The sequence below is a fragment of the Ricinus communis genome, chromosome 5 (assembly GCF_019578655.1).
Source record: "Ricinus communis isolate WT05 ecotype wild-type chromosome 5, ASM1957865v1, whole genome shotgun sequence".
In the NCBI taxonomy this organism is placed as follows: Eukaryota; Viridiplantae; Streptophyta; class Magnoliopsida; order Malpighiales; family Euphorbiaceae; genus Ricinus; species Ricinus communis.
Genome location: NC_063260.1, coordinates 6471158 through 6490074, shown reverse-complemented (window position 1 = coordinate 6490074; position 18917 = coordinate 6471158). Strand labels below are relative to the sequence as shown.

Sequence of the window (18917 nt, the reverse complement as noted above, 5' to 3'; positions counted from 1 at the left end):
ATTTCCTTATATTTATGTTTATTTTAAACACTCAATTATTTATATAAATTTTCAGCAATACAAGTCTTTCAGTTTATTCATTTACAAACACTTACTGCTGTGCAATTAATTCTTTATGGTATTTTTTTAGGATCTAAGTAAATTGTAATAAAAAAATTTAAAAATTCACAAGAAATCTAATTAAAGAAATTAACTAAAACGCATTAATTACAAATATTTGTATACCTACACACGTGGCACGCTCAACATCAAATTTCCACCCAACAAAACTAAAAGAATATTAATTATCATAAGTTTATAAATTATTATAAACCCATAGTAGATTAGAATGGGTCAATATAAATAGTGTAGCATCATGTCTAATCCTAGTTATACCTTAACTATCAAATTTCCATGTTGAAAATGCATAACCAAGGACAATAAATATAAAATTAATTAACAGGCATGGGAGATGTGATCTTGGATGCAGAACCCAGTGGAATAAATATAATATAATCTTTGTGACAGGCTCTCGACAAGTTCATTGCTGTAACATGATTACGTGCCTGCAGTATATTACCTTCTGAATTTAGTGCTGACATAAATTGCAAATGATACAATAGTCTGCAACTTATGACTCTGGGTTTCTTGCCGACTTAGAACTGTTATCTTGGTCCAGATAGAACAGATGGAAACATTTGAGTACTATTTGTTGCCACTGCTGTTATCGATGTCGGATTGGATATGTTGTAGTCTAGGTTATGTTCAACTTCTGTAACACCTTCCAAGACTTTAACCACCACTGACATAGAAGGCCTCTTTGCATAATCCTTCTGCAGACACCATGCTGCAACCTTCATCATATTCACTATTTCTGCCATATGTAATTGCATGTCTTCGCAGAAATTATCAACTAGATCCTTCAGTTTATCCTCTTGGGCCGCCTTCTCGAAAAGGGTTAGTAAATGCATCTGTTCTTCTGGCTGAGAGTGATCAACATTTCGCCTTCCGCATAACATTTCCAGCATAACAACTCCAAAGCTGTAGATATCTGCTTTTTCTGTGATTATTGAGCTTAACCATTCCGGAGCCAAATATCCAGGAGTTCCTCTCATGGCTGTCACAACTTTGCTTTGATCTCGATCCATCAGTTTAGACAATCCGAAATCAGAGATCTTCGCGCTAAACTTCTGGTCTAAAAGAATGTTTTGGGGTTTGATATCTAAGTGAATGATCTTTTGTGTACAATCTTCATGGAGATATGCGAGTCCTTTTGCAATATCAAGGATAATCTTCTTTCTCTGCCTCCAATCAAGAACAAACTCAAGGCTTTGATGGAAGATCCATTTCTCCAAAGACCCACGAGACATAAATTCATAAACAAGAAGCCTATGTGATTTATCAGCACAAAATCCGAGCAATCTTACCAAATTCATATGGTGGATGCTGCCAATAGACTCAACCTCAGCCAAAAATGATTTCTTAACTTGGCCTAAACCATTGAGACGCTTCACCGCTATCTTGGTTCCATTAATTAGAGTCCCCTCAAAAACTGAGCCAAATCCTCCCTCACCAAGCATCTTGGAGAAGTTCTCTGTCAAGGATTTTAAATCTTCATATGAAAATCTTGTAGGCATTCCTGGTACTTGGTCCAAAAAATCTTCCTCATATCCATCATTATCGCTTTTCTTCCATGCTAATGACGCTAGAATTCCAATCACAAGAAGCAAACCTGACAAAGATCCAAGGCTGGACCATAATATAGTTGCTGTACGGCTTTTCTTTTTTCGCTGAGGAAGTAAAGCTTCTGTAGTTGGGGCGTTTTGCACAACTGGAACATCTTGCACCTTTAAGTATACAGTAGAGTTGAAATGAGTTTTCTCCTTATCATTGTTTATCAATGAAAATATCTCATTTGGCATGTAGCAAAAACCACTGGCAGAATCAGAACCATATTGAAAAATTGCAGCTTTGCACGAGCAATTCTTTGAACAAGCCATCTTGCAACTCTCTGAATCCACATTTTCAAGGTCTGTCTGAAAGGAGGAATAGGTTGTATCTTTGAGCTCTAAGAAACTATGATTTTTTGAAGCTCCGCAAGACAAGGGGATAATCGCAGAACACCCAAGATTAGGCTGTCTATCAGTTATCTGCTTGAAATAGGCCGTCGAAGGACAACTGCACTGTCTATCTGAGCAAATGCCATAATTCCCACAAACTGTAGGGTAGAAACATTCATACCCTGGAGATGAAAGCAGATCTGCTACTACTGTCCACCCATTTGTTCCCCACTCGTAAACTCTCAAATGCCCATCAGCAAAAAATCTTGCATATTGTGTTGATGAGGCCTGAGGAACGTTCACGAACATATCTGGCTCACTTGGCTCAGAAGAATTTGCAAACAATGCAAAGCTTCCATTTCGAAGAGTGACATAGGTTGGTTCTCTATTAGTCTTTTTGCCATAAACTTGAAGTTCTTCATACACCTGTGGTGGATTAGACTCTACTGAAGCAAACATGCCTTCATCAGTAACGGAGATCAAAAGCAAACTCAATTGAGTCCAATTTGTTGCAGAAACACTAGGGATAAGTTTCTTTCCTGATACCAGCTTTTGTCCAGGAACCAAAGAGTCAGTTGGGTGATCAAAAGATTGCCAAACTACTCTATCTTTATCATCAAAAAGCACAAGATTTCCCATATCAGTCAAGTTTAAGCCTGCAACAGACTTGTCCGCAGTATTCGTAGACCAAGCTATAGTTCCATCAACATCTTTCAAGATCAAATCTCCACCTGATGTGAACTGCAAGGTCGCATTGATGCGAACAGGATTATTTCTGTTAGCTGACCAAACTACTTGAGGGAAACCAATAGCAGGAGAGGTTATATATGAAGCACTATTGGTTTGAACAATAAAGATGGCAAAGAGATAAGAGTCGCAAGTTCCATTGCAGAAGAAACCGCAAGCGAACCTTGGACCAAAGGTTCCTCTGAGAAGGATGGCTCTCACAGTCGATCCATCTGTGAATTCTATAGAATGTGGAAGAGAGGGACTATTTCTCCATGAGGTAGAGAGATTTGCAGATGGGTAATCAAAAGTTTCAGCATTTGATAAGTTAACAAAGTAAAGCAAACCAAGAAAGTAGAGGACTAAAGAATTAGTGCAGAAACTAGTGGTCATTGCAGGAAACCAAGTGCTAACAGCAGAAGAAAGATAAGAGATGCAAAGAAACTAATTAAACAATTTGCTAATTATAATGGATATACACCAATTAGCTTCAAGTCAACAGTCAACTTCAGTAAAAAAAAAAAAGTGAAGCACTTTTTGGTGAAAGCGCGTAACTAAAACTGGAAGTGGATGATGACCTTGACCGGGAACTCGATCCACTTGAAAGAAACTGGGCAGGAAATTATGGATACAATTGGCGGCTTTGATGTAGTCAACTACTCGCATTCTTATCATCATTTTGCGTAGGGAAAAAATTGAAGTACTAATACAGAACCCCTTCCCCACTTCCCCACAACGACAATGAAGATTTGTTTTCAACTTCTAATATAAGACAAAGTATAGGAATCTGAAATGCAATAAGCAACATATAAATGCTCTACAAGTAACGTATGAGTGAGGAAATGTTATAAAATAATGAAAAACAAAATGGAACAAACTGAAGGAGGCACTGAGATCAGCACTAGAAACCCATGATTTTACTCTTCAAAGCAGCCTCAGAAACTACCCATTTACCTTTATTATCATCTTCAATAGAATTGGCAACTGGCAGTCTCCGTCAATACTTAATAGGAGCAGGGTCTGAATTTCTACTCCTAATAAAAATACAACCCCATGGCCATGATCTTCATTTTGCTCTTCATCATTGCAAATTTCACTCGAAATTGTCGAACGCAACTCGTGAACAGTCTTTGTTCGAGAATCAGAGGGAATTTTCCCTTGTCTTCACCGCAGCGAGAGAGGTGTAAAAAAGCAAAATTAACTGAACTTCAGTCTCGAACATCTGAGATTTGACTACAATTTAACATCTCAAAGGTTGGTTATATTCATTTATTTATTTAATCAAATACATTTTAGTGTTAGAGGGATGGGTTGGTTTTCTTTTGGGGCTCATATGGATTTCACATCTTATTTTGTTATATTTAATATTTTTTAATTAAAAATATGATTAGTATATGTTAGTAAGAGGATGAAGTTTTTTTAGATTGACCACTATATATCTTATATTTCTTTCTCAATTTTCACTCTATAAAAAATTAAGGGTTTATATTTAATATTTTTTAATTAAAAATACAATCCTTAACTTTTACCCTTTATGTCACTAAAGTTTTCAAATTTTTTAATTTGTAACATAAAACACTTTCAATTATAAGTTAGGTAATAAATAAACCTTTGATATCACATTCCCGTTTGAATAGTTAACGAAATATTGACACGGCAGCTAATGTATTATAATAATAAAATAAATAAATCATAAAATTTTTTACACATCGAGGGGTGTAAACTAAAGATGATTTCATCCTTTGATTTTAATCTTTCATTACATTATTATAATTAGTTTGGATCCTTTCTTTTTAAGTTTCTTCACGGTAGGAGATCATTGGCTTCTCTAGACAGGTAATTCAACAAAACTAGACAAATCTATCCTAAAAAATAAACTCAATTCGTCGTCATATTTTAGAAGAATCTGATAAAACAGTCCATGCGTCAATAAACTCAATTGGTTCTTTTTCTTTTTTTTTTTTTACATGTTTTGGTTTTTTATAAATGAAAAAAGTAAGAAAGAAAAAATATGGGTGTGTTTTTTTTTTTCTTTTCTTTTGATGCTCACTCAATGGCTGCACGGTGTGGTTTTGATTTTTGTGAATTTGCGTGTTGATTATGTACCAAAATTCATTTTTACTTTAAATATCCTCTATATGTTCTTTGCTCCTATCAACACTCCTTTACTTCCTCTTTCCCTCTTTTTTTCTTTTTATTCTGAACCTTTCATATTCATTAATAAAGTTGTTTATTTGTGTGTTATACGACTGTTTTTATTATTTTAATTATAAAATCAATCTTATAGATCTATTTTAATAAATTTTTAATATTTAATATTAATTTATAATATTTTAAAACATAATAGCAAACTAACTATTTTTAAATATTTTTCTTGATTTCTTAAAAATGTTATTAATGAAATAATATAAAAATTATTTTATAAATATTTATTAATTAATTTTAGTATTATATAAATTAGTACTATCATTATAATTGATATTATTATCTTTTAGATTAAAAATTTATTATTGAATACAATATTAAAAATATAAATTACGATGTTATTTTCTAGAATTAGAAGTATTATCTAATTAGAAAAATAATTTATTAGTTAATAAAATATTAAATATAATTAATATGTTATCTTTTATAATAGAATTAATATTATTATTTGATTAGAAATGTAACTTATTAATCACTATATTATTAGAAAAATTATAAAACTATATATAAACTTAAATTCTATATCTTAAGTATATATGTCAGAACAAAAATTTAATGTGTCAAATATTAAATAAACATATTAAGAATATCTTAGCTGTCGGACATTTATATATATATGTATTATTTCATATAATTTGTTATTATCTATTATTTGTAATGTTATGATAAGAATAATTTGTGGGATACTTGCTGTTCTGGATTTGCTCTTATGATTCTTAACCCAAAAAAGGGTTCAAGTTCTCGAGCTCTCACACAGGCAATTTTCTTTTCCTCTTCTTTTATCAATTAAAACTCAATATTTTTTTGTCATTTTATTTAGGAATAATTATAAATTTTAGTATTTTAATTTTTCTATTTTAGTTTTTAAATTATTTTTTAATTAAGTATTTGAATTATTAATTTCTATATATTTTAGTATCTCTTACATGTTTTTTTACAGGTTAAAATAAACTCATTTTACATATAAAATTATCTAAATATCCTTATTCATCATTGCTTACAATTTTTTCTACTTTTTTATTTTCCTTAATTTTTTTTTGTTTTTTCTATTGTCTATTATATCTTTTTTTAACACTAAAATAAATGTTGGATGAAATTTTTAATTTTTAATTTTTTTAAAAATCACTCACCGTATTTTTATTTCTAAAAATAATTTTTTAAAATTTTATATATATATATTTTCTTTTTCTACTGTTTTGAGATGAAAAGATATATTTTATTTTTATTTTTAAGGCGAATGTATAAAAATAAAAAAAAATGAGTTTCAATATTTTTTAATTTTTATTTGAATACATGAGAAAATAAAATAATTTTATTATTTCTTCTTTTAATCTTTTTAAAAAAAAATAAAATTTTAAATAAATAGTACTAAAATGAATAAGAATTTAAGTTAATTTACTATTTAAAATAAATTAAATAAATATTTTAGCCTATAAAATCGGCTAGAGACACTATATTAACATTTTTATCGGATTTAGATACTCAATTCAAAAAAATAATTTAAATATTAAAATAGAAAAAATTAAAAACACCACATTTGTAATTTTCTCTCCTATTTACTGCTATTCAGTCTCATTTTCTACCTCACAAATTAACGATGATTTAATTAGAGGGCTGAATTTAGCCATAGTTTGTAATTTTAGCTTTCTGTCAGTTTTTAGTTTAGTTTTAGGTTGGTGGAAACATATGCTGACGCGGAAAAAAAAAACTTTTGATGTATTTTTTTTTTAAAAGAACATTTCATGTGAATTCAAGTAATTTTTCTGTTGATTTCTCAAACGAAAATAGACAACAAAAATTTAGTGATATTTTAATAAAATTTAGAAAATTTATTTTTACATATTAAAATTTAAGATCTTCCGTAATATAAAAGCCAAAAGCTAAAAGTGAAAAATTGTTTGTGTAATTTACTTAAAAAGTTAACTCTAAAAAAGATAGAATAAGATTTCAAACTCGAGACCTCTTACTTTGAATGGCAAGAAATCTTACCAATTAAGGACTAACTATAATTATATTTAATTGAAATTCAGTCCTTAAAAAATGAAAATTATATTAAATTTAGCTTAAATTAAAATTTTGCCTTTTAGCACCTAGAGTTATTGGTGTCACTCATAGCATATTTAGAGAAGATTTATGTAATTTCAAACCCTCTAATTGTATGAGGTATCTATTCTCATAAATATAGGTACAATAATTAAATAATTTAGTAATTATCAAATTTTACACTTTATAATAAAAAAGTGTCAAATTTTTGGTTTGTAACTAATTTATTGGTAACTTTAATTTAACAACACAAGTGAATTTTTCTAGTACATCTGGAGAGTAAATAACATAGATGGTCATCAAAATTTGTACTTTATAACAAAAATGTATCCTCCATTTATCATTTAAAATTAAAATTTCAGCATATTTTTATTACATAAAACTCATCGGTGTTATTAACATTAAAATTCATTAGCCATTTAGTTATAAATCAAATATTTGTTACCGGTTTATTATGAATGGCATAGTTTGGTGACTCAATATTATTTACCCATAATAATCATCATTTCCTATTAAGATTATGACTACAAATTTATATTGGGATCCAATTGGTGTTAATATTTTTATTTTTTTCTTTTTGATACCATTACTTCTATTTTCTGTTTTAATTTAAGGTATCTAACATTTTCTCGGTATATTTTTGCTGATTTGACCATTAAAAATAAAAATACCTAATTGATTCGTCATATTAGCAATGTTTATTATATATCACATATACATTGCAGGGAAGCAAGAAATTGATTCACAACACTTGAAAATTAGGTTTTACAAGTTGAAATTGAGGTTTAAGTTAGAAAAATGAATTTTTTCCTTTAATGAAGAAATGAAGAACATGAAATCTTGAAGAACTGATTTCTTCTCTTGTTTTGATATTGAATTTGATAGAGAATCAAATAGAGATTTGCAAATGCAAATTCTCTAAATTATCTCACACAATGGACTCTTTGGTATAGCTTGAATTCTTTGAAAAAACCAAGAACACTTCTTCTTCTTCTCTGTATCATTTTCTTTTCAAAAGTTAGGTTACTAGTAAATTCAAAATCATTTTGAATATTGATATATTGATAATGTAAAATTATATTTTGGTTCATGATGTTAATGACAAATTATCATTAATATATTTATCCACTTATACGTGTTATCATAAATCTTTTATGATGATGTGTATAAAAGATCCTCAATATATATTTTAACATTATCAATACGGATTTTAACTTCAAAAGATGCTAGTATTCCTACCTGAGGTATAAGTCAAGTCCTTCCCTTTGCCTGAGTCGATCTTAACGTGTATGACTTTCTAGGTACCATATTAATTGGCCATGATAATTTAATATTAAACTCTTTAATATTAATTAAACCAATTTAATCAATTAAGAGAACAAGTAAATAATTGTCTCTCAATTGTTCCCATAAATTATGATGTCTACCAACATATTATAATTATCAAATTAATAATAAAGGTATTGGTTATCTATGAATCTATTATTTATCATTACCATGTAATTAAATCCTTCCACCGAATAATATCCCGATCAAGCGAGGATCATGGAATAGACAAATCCACTATACATCTTGACTAAATATGATTAATACGAAAACCCCTTTTTTCATTAATCATAATTACTCGGTCAATGATTTTCTAATCAAGATGTTGCCGGATCACATAGGACATTCTTCTTATTTACTCAAAGCAATGGATTCCTTGTTGATGAACACCTGCTTCCATGCATATGCAACTCGAGTCATTATCTGCAAGTACCCATTCTTATAATGAACAGATACCTATAGCATAAACAAATTTCAATTACATATTCATGAGACCACTTTGTCATCTCAAGTCTAAAGATTAGTTATACCATCATAACTTAATATAAATCAATAATTTAAGTAAATTATCCATGTGATTTATTATTTTTGCAAGTCATGTTCAGTCCATTTGTCTCACAAGTGACTCATAATGATTAACTCAGTAACTCATACTAAATGGCATGAGACTCACCATCACATATATATTAGTATCTCATACTAATCATAAGGTTAAACACATTATGTTGGTCTTCCGAATTAAAGATGTCCAATATTTAATCCTACGACCAAGTACTATTATATAATATTTACTCTACAGATCATCCGTCACTCATATTCTTAAATCTTAAGAATGGATTCTTTAATAAATATTATTGAACTCATTCAATAATTATATTACTATAAAAATGAATAAAAGACAACTGTCATAAATAAAAAGATATTCATTATATAATAATATCACAATGTATGGACCAAAAAGTAAAAAGAATTCTCCTCTACCATATGTCAAGAATATATCTTTAGTCCTTCGCACGTACTTAAAGATATTCTTGACCGTTGTCCAGTGCTCCTCGCTTGGGTTAGACTGAAACCTGTTAGTAATAATCACAGCATAGGCAATATTTGGCCCAGTATATAATATAGCATACATTAAACTTCCAATTGCTGAAGTATATGGAATCCTATTCTCTTTCACCATATGTCTTTGGAGACATGTCTTTTGAAAGATGAATACCATGCCTAAAAGGTAACAATGCTCTCCTAGAATCAAGCATGTTGAATTTCTTCAACACCTTATATAAGTAAAGACTTTGAGAAAGCCCTATAGTCATTTTCGATCTATCTCTATAGATATGAATTTCCAGAATATAGGTTGCTTCACCTAAGTCTTTCATGGAGAAAATCTTTGACAACCATACTTTCATGGAATTCAACATGCCTATATCATTTCCAAACAACAATATATCATCTACATAAAGTACAAAAAAAGTGATAGTACTTCCGCTAACCTTCTTATACACATAGGGTTCATCCACATTGTTGATGAAACCAAATGATTTGATTGCATCATCAAAACGAATGTTCTAACTCCTCGAAGCTTGCTTAAAACCATAAATGGATCTCTTAAGTTTGCATACTTAATTATGAGTGCCCTTGGATTCAAAGCCCTTAGGTTGGTCCATATAGATGTCCTCCTTAATATATCCATTAAGGAAGGCTGTTTTGACATCCATCTGCTAAATCTCACAATCATAGTATGCAACAATGGCTAATAAAATCCTAATAGATTTAAACATGGCTATAAGAGAGAAAGTATCCTCATAGTCAATTCCTTACCTTTGGCGATATCCTTTCGCCACTAGCCTAGCTTTGAAAGCTTTAACCTTTTCATCAGAACCAATCTTTCTCTTATAAACCAATTTGTTCCCTATAGGTACAATACGAGGGTCTACAAGATCTCAAACTTCATTCTTATACATGGAATCCATTTTTAATCTCATTGCCTTATGCCATTTGCTAGAATCAATATCTGATATTGTTTCTTAATAACTAGTAGGATCATCTATATGATCTGCATCTCCATAAGTAAATAACTTCTTTACATTCCCATGGAGCATGCAATATCTATTTGGTGGATAAAAAATTCTACTAGACCTTCAAGGTAATGTAGTGATAGGGTTGATAGGCGATGGTTTATTAATTGGTCTTGACTGATTCATTGTTCAAATGACACTTCATCGAATTCTATCTTCTTTTTACTCCTATTATCTTGAATAAACTATTTTTCAAGAAAGATAGCATCGCTGCTAATAATAATGGTCATATCAACAGAAATAGAAATGATATCTTTTGTTTCTTTAGCATATCCAACAAATCTTCCTTTAGTAGATTGGGGTTCCAGTTTTTCTGTTCTTAGCTTTCTAACAAAAGCTGGATAGCCTCAAATATTAAATCTTTAAGATTGGGTTCCCTTCCAGTCCATATCTCATATGGAGTTTTAAGGACAGACTTAGAAGGAACTCTGTTCAAAAGATATAATGTTGTAAGGAAGGCATATCCCCATAAGGAAGTTGGTAAATCAATAAAGCTCATCATCGATTGTACCATGTCTAATAAGGTGTGATTCCTCCTTTTAGATACACCATTCAATTGTGGTGTTCCAGGGGGAGTTAACTATGAAACAATGCCATGTTCCTTTAGGAACTGATCAAACTCATTGCTCAAATATTCATCACCTCGATCAGATCGAAGGGCTTTAATACTTAGGCCTGTCTGATTCTCCACTTCAGCTTTAAATTCTTTAAACTTTTCAAAGGATTCAGACTTATATCTCATAAGATACAAATACCCACACTGTGATAAATCATTAGTAAAGGTAATGAAATAAATATAACCACCACGTGCCATAATGTTAAAAGGTCCACATACATCACTATGTATCAGTCCTAAAACATTCGAGTCTCATTCCCTTTGTCTTGTAAAGGGTGATCGTGTCATTTTACCTTGAAGACAAGATTCACACGTCGGATATGGTTCAGGAACAATGGAATTCACTAATCCCATTTTAACCAATTTAGTGATTCTTTCTTTTATAATATGACTTAATCTAAGATGCCAAAAATATCTCAGATTTAGATCTTTGGTTGCTTTGGCATTTATATTTACATTATGTGTTTCAGCTTTATCTACATATAAATTTAAATAATAGAGACCATTAATTAAAGTACAATATGCAATATATTCATTTCCAAAATGAACTTGGCAAACATCTTTGCAAACTTGAATTCATAATTCTTAACTACTAAAGCAAAAAGTAACATGATGTTTCTATATGCCTTAGGTACATATAAGTAGTCCTCTAATATTAGTTTACATCTAGTAGATAAAATAACAAAAGTAGTTCCTATGGCGACTGCAGTAACACTTGCTCCATTCCCAATCTTCAGAATTATCTCATACTTCTTAAGGATCCTACTTGCTGCCAGATCCTGTATAGAACTACAAACATGAGTACTAGCACCAGAATCTAACACCCAAGAATTAGATGATGATGAACCAAATGAAAAAAAGATTCAGAAACACAAAAGATAATAGTACCTTCACTTTCCTTGACTTTCAAGGATTTCAGATACTCAACATAATTGCGTTTCCAGTGTCCTTCCTTTTGACAAAAGAAACACTTCCCTTTGTCATTAGACACTTCCTTACCCTTTCCTTTGCCTCTAGCCTTGAAGACCTTGCCAATGGATTTAATAACAGATCTGCCCTTTGCCTTTTTCTTTGACTAAGTCCTACTAGTCGAAGCAAAGATAAGAGTAGTCTCCTTACCTTTACCCTGCATAGTTCCTTAAGCTATCACTATTTGATTAAGGAGCCCAGCTAGTGTACACTCAATTTTGTTCATATGAATTTTCATAATGAACATGGAAAAGGAATCATGCAAGAACTGTAGTATCAAATCAATATGTAGATTAGCATCTATTGAAAATTTAAAATCTCAAGATGCTCAATCAAATTGAAGTACATGTGCTAACACATTAGCACCCTCAGCCATCTTAGACCCAAACAACTGTTTTGATATATATTATCTAGCAGTTCTGCTTTGTTCACCATACAACTCTTGAAAGTGAAGAATGATGCTAACAACATCAATTATTTTGTCATGTTGTCTCTACAGCTCATTAATCATGGAAGTCATGATATAACACCTAGCTTGCATGTCATTAGAGTGCCACTTCTCAAGTGTAGCATGTTCCTCTTCTGATGCCCCTGCAGGAAGGGGACTAGGAACCCTAGTATGAAGGACATAAGCAATATGCTCAAAATTAAGAACTATTCTCAAATTCCTAAGCCAATTAATGAAATTCTGTCCAATCAACCGGTCAGCATTAAGTATGCTTGCAAGTGGATTGAAGGGGGCCATTTTAAATCTGCAAAGAATAATAAATTGTTAGTGACTTGTTATGTAATTACATTTTGATTTTGGTCTTTAAATCAAAATGATGCCTCCCACTAACTAGGCTAATCTCACACTTCCTAGTAAGAAATGGAGATCCTCGTTGATGGATTTCTAGTGGGTGATTATTGGTTTCTTACAAAATTTTCATATCCCTTATATTTAGTTGTTTATTGGGTTATTAAAATTTCATAAATAAATATCTCATATTATATGCATCTCATGCCATTACTCCTTGAGTCACCCTTCCTTTTGTCATCTCTGGACTCCTGCTTAGGCTGGTCAGATTTACATATCGATCGATTATCATAATCGGATCTCCTTCCCACTTTGTAATCTTCATCCAGTCTGATAAAACTGTGAGCTCGGTCCATGAGCTTAGCGTATGACTCTAGAGGATGGATAATTAGCGAGTCCTTGAACTTTTTCATATAGATATGGTCGGTCATCACGTCAATAGTTATATCCTAGTCGAGTGTTTTAACCTGGACAGCTTCCTTGTTGAATCTTTCTATAAAATCCTTCAAAATTTCATCATGCCTCTGGATACACTTTTTCAAGTCACTTGACCTCTTCTTCGAAGGTATGCTATGAATCGATCTTTGAATAGTTCAACAACGTAGCAAAATCATATATAGAGCCATCTGGCAAGCTCTTATACCACTTTTGAACACTTTCTTTTAGGCTTGTGGGAAAAATCCTGCACTTGATAGGCTCTGATACATTATGCAATCCCATTTTAATATTGAAATTATTAACATGGCCTAGAGGATCTCCTAAACCATCATAAGAATCCAAAGGCGGGAGCCTCAATTTCTCAAGAAAATGCTCCACTAGGATGCTCGAGCATAAAGGATTGCCCTTAAAGATTATTTATTCTCTCATTATTCTCCCCGCATGATACTTCTTCAAGGTATCATTAATTCTTTTATTGATGATATCCTCAATCCATGTAGAATCATGGGTTTGAGAACTAGAACTCCCTCTTCGATATTTCTAACTCGGTTGTTTCTCTTACAAGATCTACTATCCTCCGTCCGAGTATTTGTCGTTCTCGGGATCTATATAGTCGGTGGCGTATCGATACCTAAGGTATGCTCAGATGTTGTAGGAACACGACTTGTACTTACTAGTGTAGGCTGCCTTGCAAGTGTCTGAGCTATAACACTTTTATAATACTTTTTAATCTCTTCCACCTGTCGATTATACATAGCAACGTCCTCTGGCAATGGCTACTAATGACTCTAAGGAAAACCCGGGGCCAGAGGTCGGCTATAAGGTGTGACATGCAAAATGAAGATTGGAGCTTGGGACAAAGGTGCTAGCAGCCTTTGTCCTATCTCCCTTTGCCAAACAACCGAAAGATTTTCAACTAGAGATGGACCTCTCTAGGTGTAATTTCCACTGAAAATTTTCTCGAGCGTGAAATCATTGAGAAGATTTCTTCTCCAAGGCTGGGAGGTCGGGATGACAGCTTCATGAGGACCTAAAGGAGATTGACTGGTCTATGGAAGGAATTGGGGTCCACCTGAGGAATTACTGGTCCCATTCGCAGTTCCTAACGGATGAAAATCTCCATTCTGACCTTAATTGGTTGCCATTTAGCGTAATTGGGTAGGAAAACAAAGCTTTTGCATAAAGTTTTCTACAGACAATGCCAATTGATAACTCGGTCGGTTGAGGCGAGTTATCAACAAGGATCTTTGAAGGCTGGCCTCAATCTCTGGAGTATCTGCAAGGAAAAGTCAGGAAGCATCGGATGGGGTTGTCTGGCCACTCACTCTAATGATAAAGTCAATAATTTATGTGAGAGTAGATAAAGTGTTTAAGAGTGTAAGATTGCTTGTACCTGGTGTGTGACATCCCCATTCTTTATATAGACGTTGGAGGTCTTCTAATCTATTTAGGAGAGAACTCCATATTTGTAGGTCGTTCTTATTGTATTAGGATTTGTACTCTTATTCATCTTCAGAGTTCTAGATCTCCATGACTAGAGTCCTCTCAAGACACATTTTTTTAGAATCGTAGTCATGGTAGACATCAATCTTTAGTCAACCTTGCCTTTCTAGAGTGAGACAGACTGACTTATGATACTCATTTATCACATATGATTGTATTTTAAATGAGTTTAAATACGAGATATCTTATTTATTGTTATGAAACTTATAATAATTAATAAATTTTTTTTCCTTTTTATTCATTTATTTATATTTTAAATATATCATATAATTATAGTTTTTTTTAATCCTTATACTGGCTATTTGTAGCCCATAGATTTTTTTTCTTTTAAGAAGTTATTAGTCTACTGTGACCACCATATTCTTAAATAAGAAAAAAATACATAAATTGTATATTATACTTTTGCTACTAAATGACATAGTTGGAAAAATATATGAAATTACAATTTTTTATTTTATTCTATTTAAATAAAAAGCCCACGAAGTATAGCTTCGGCTGGGGCATTTCACACGACTGGAACATTTGGCAACTTTGGGGCATCCTGCACCTTTAAGTATACGGTAGAGTTGTAATGAGTTTTTTCCTTATCATTGTTCATCAATGAAAATATCTCATTTGGCATGTAGCAAAAACCATTGGCAGAATCAGAACCATATTGAAAAATTGCAGCTTTGCACGAGCAATTCTTTAGACAAGCCATCTTGCAACTCTCTGAATCCACATTTTGAAGGTCTGCCTGAAAGGAGGAATAGGTTGTATCTTTGAGCTCTAAGAAACTATGATTTTGTGAAGCTCCACAAGACAAGGGAGTAATTGCAGAACACCCAAGATTAGGCTGTCTATCAGTTATCTGCTTGAAATAGGCCGTCGAAGGACAACTGCACTGTCTATCTGAGCAAATGCCATAATTCCCACAAACTGTAGGGTAGAAACATTCATACCCTGGAGATGAAAGCAGATCTGCTACTACTGTCCACCCATTTGTTCCCCACTCGTAAACTCTCAAATGCCCATCAGCAAAAAATCTTGCATATTGTGTTGATGAGGCCTGAGGAACGTTCACGAACATATCTGGCTCACTTGGCTCAGAAGAATTTGCAAACAATGCAAAGCTTCCATTTCGAAGAGTGACATAGGTTGGTTCTCTATTAGTCTTTTTGCCATAAACTTGAAGTTCTTCATACACCTGTGGTGGATTAGACTCTACTGAAGCAAACATGCCTTCATCAGTAACGGAGATCAAAAGCAAACTCAATTGAGTCCAATTTGTTGCAGAAACACTAGGGATAAGTTTCTTTCCTGATACCAGCTTTTGTCCAGGAACCAAAGAGTCAGTTGGGTGATCAAAAGATTGCCAAACTACTCTATCTTTATCATCAAAAAGCACAAGATTTCCCATATCAGTCAAGTTTAAGCCTGCAACAGACTTGTCCGCAGTATTCGTAGACCAAGCTATAGTTCCATCAACATCTTTCAAGATCAAATCTCCACCTGATGTGAACTGCAAGGTCGCATTGATGCGAACAGGATTATTTCTGTTAGCTGACCAAACTACTTGAGGGAAACCAATAGCAGGAGAGGTTATATATGAAGCACTATTGGTTTGAACAATAAAGATGGCAAAGAGATAAGAGTCGCATGTTCCATTGCAGAAGAAACCGCAAGCGAACCTTGGACCAAAGGTTCCTCTGAGAAGAATGGCTCTCACAGTCGATCCATCTGTGAATTCTACAGAATGTGGAAGAGAGGGGCTATTTCTCCATGAAGTAGAGAGATTTGCAGATGGGTAATCAAAAGTTCCAGCATTTGATAAGGTAACAAAGTAAAGCAAACAAAGAAAGTAGAGGACTAAAGAATTACTGCAGAAATTAATGGTCATATTGCAGGAAATCCTAAGTGCTAAAATTGAAAGAAGAAAGACAGGAGATGCAAAGAAGCTAATTACACAATCTGCTATTTATAATGGATATATTCTAATTAGCTTCAACAGTCGGCTTCCATATAAGTTTTTTTTTGAAAAAAAGTGAAGCACTTTTTGGTGAAACCGCGTAGCTAAAACTGGAAGCGGATGATGTTAACAAGGAACACAATCCACGTAAAAGAAACTGGACAGGAAATTATGGATATAATTGGCGACTTTAATGTAGTCAACTACAACAAAATCCTAATACACAACCCCTTCCCCACTTCCTCTCAGCAACAACGTAAGATTTGTTTTCAACGTTCAATATGAGACAAAGCATAGGAATCTGAAATGCAATAAGCTTCATTCCAGCCAACAGAAATTGGTAATATGGTCGCCTGTAAATCTACGATCTATAATCTATATTTCATATAGAATTCCAGTTGGCAATATCATTTATAGTATTCTTAGTTAATCCGGCTGCGCATATGAAAAACTAATTTAGATTCATTCAATATAAACTTTCATTCAAAATATAAATTTTTTAACTTATTTTTTGCTATAACATTCTGACTTTTTCACAATTCAAACCGTTTGAAAATGACTTATAATTTAATTCTATACATGTTCATTTATAACATATCATTCTTAATAAACAAACTATTCATATTCTTATTGTATTGAAATTTAAGAGTATTTAGTTATATGCTTAAAAATAATTATAATTTCATAATTGGATGGTTATAAAAGTATGTGTATCAAAGTTTTTAAGGAAATTATTATTATTATTATTGTTGTTTTTGTTGTCATTACTTTGCTATTTTTAGCTTTATACTAAAAAAAAAATATAAGGAATTTATTGAAGTGCTTGCAATATAGTTGTTCATAATTGGTCTCTAATATAGTTTTAGGATTTATATTATTTATAAAACCATTTATGAAGTTTTTTTTAGATTTTATAAATTACATAAATTTATGAAAATATAATAAAAATTATTTTTTATTTTATACTATTTATTTAAAAATTTTAATTATACATATACATATACATGCAGTGCATTAGCATAATGCTACTACTCTACAAGTAACATATATATAATGCATTCGCCTATGCTCTATGAGCAATTTTTGGTCAAAGAGTTGATAAAACTTTGCATATTATATATTATGCTAGTAAAAATCTTGATGATGCCTAAATGAATTATTCTACCACAGAAAAAAAAAATTTGCTGTTGTGTTTTCATCAAATAAATTTAGGTCTTGCTTGGTGAAATCTAAAATTATTATGCATTCAAATCATGCAGCTTCAAAATATCTTTTAACTAAACCACATCTTATTAGATAGATGGTCCTTATTAAGGAATTTGATATAGAAATCAATGATAAAAAAAGATAGTAAAAATGTGGTTGTTGACCATCTTTCTAAAATGATTTCTAATTTTGATAATTTTGATTCTAAGAAAGCAATAAATGAAACTTTTCTTGATAATATTGGTTTTAAAATTATTTATGATTATAGCTGCTATTTACTTTTTTATGACAATAAAAAAATAACTGGATGAATAATTAAAATGATGCTAGCATAATTTTATTAAAATAAATGAAACTAAAAAATATAAAAGAGAAATACTATAATGCAATTCTAAAAAAAAAACCATATAAATAAAAGAAATTCAGATCTCAAAACATAGTAAAAAGTTTAGCCGTAAAAAATATTTTACAGCCTATTTCCCGTAATATATATTTATATATATATATAAGACCCTCATTCCCTGAGAAAGCCCAAAATAATAAATCATTTCGGCCTCATCCAATGGAGGAAGGATATAATCAATGGCCAACGACGCAGCAGGAGGAAATGATGTGAGAGATTCATCCAATCACAAGCGTCATTACATAGCTTCTAACCACATGAATAACATGATCGGAAGGAATAACAAAATTTGCATAATATAATAATGGTTTTTGTAGCCCTGTCCAAACATCAAGCCAAAACGAACCGAACAAGCATTACATAAGGACCATCTAACACCCTTGCAAATTTAATTTAGTATTTTATATAATTAAATTATATAAAATTGATTATTATTAAACTAAATTTTAAATAAATTTCATATTAATAAATTAATATATTTCATAAAATTAAAATATATTTTTAATTTTATTATTTTTATTTTATTTTCTCTTATAATAATCTAAATTAATTTAATTATTTAAATAAATGAGAGAAGATTAGAGCCCAACAAATAGATTTGGATTTGGATCCAACTAATATCAA

The 18917-nt window shown here is 31.5% G+C and overlaps 2 protein-coding genes across 2 annotated transcripts; both read right to left on the bottom strand.

Moving 5' to 3' along the window:
- Nucleotides 1-459: 459 nt before the first annotated feature.
- On the bottom strand, nt 460-4002 carry LOC8276913 (G-type lectin S-receptor-like serine/threonine-protein kinase SD2-5). The gene has a single exon (XM_002525834.4). It carries the CDS (start codon nt 3156-3158, stop codon nt 645-647), a length of 2514 nt encoding a protein of 837 aa, XP_002525880.1. The 5' UTR covers nt 3159-4002; the 3' UTR covers nt 460-644.
- Nucleotides 4003-15099: 11097 nt separating this feature from the next.
- Nucleotides 15100-16757, bottom strand: LOC8276912 (EP1-like glycoprotein 4). The gene has a single exon (XM_002525833.4). It carries the CDS (start codon nt 16613-16615, stop codon nt 15242-15244), a length of 1374 nt encoding a protein of 457 aa, XP_002525879.1. The 5' UTR covers nt 16616-16757; the 3' UTR covers nt 15100-15241.
- Between the last annotated feature and the right edge of the window lie 2160 nt (nt 16758-18917).

Coding starts and splice junctions, on each gene's coding strand:
- LOC8276912 (XM_002525833.4), bottom strand. CDS start 16,615: ATGACCATTAATTTCTGCAGTAATTCTTTAGTCCTCTACTTTCTTTGT.
- LOC8276913 (XM_002525834.4), bottom strand. CDS start 3,158: ATGACCACTAGTTTCTGCACTAATTCTTTAGTCCTCTACTTTCTTGGT.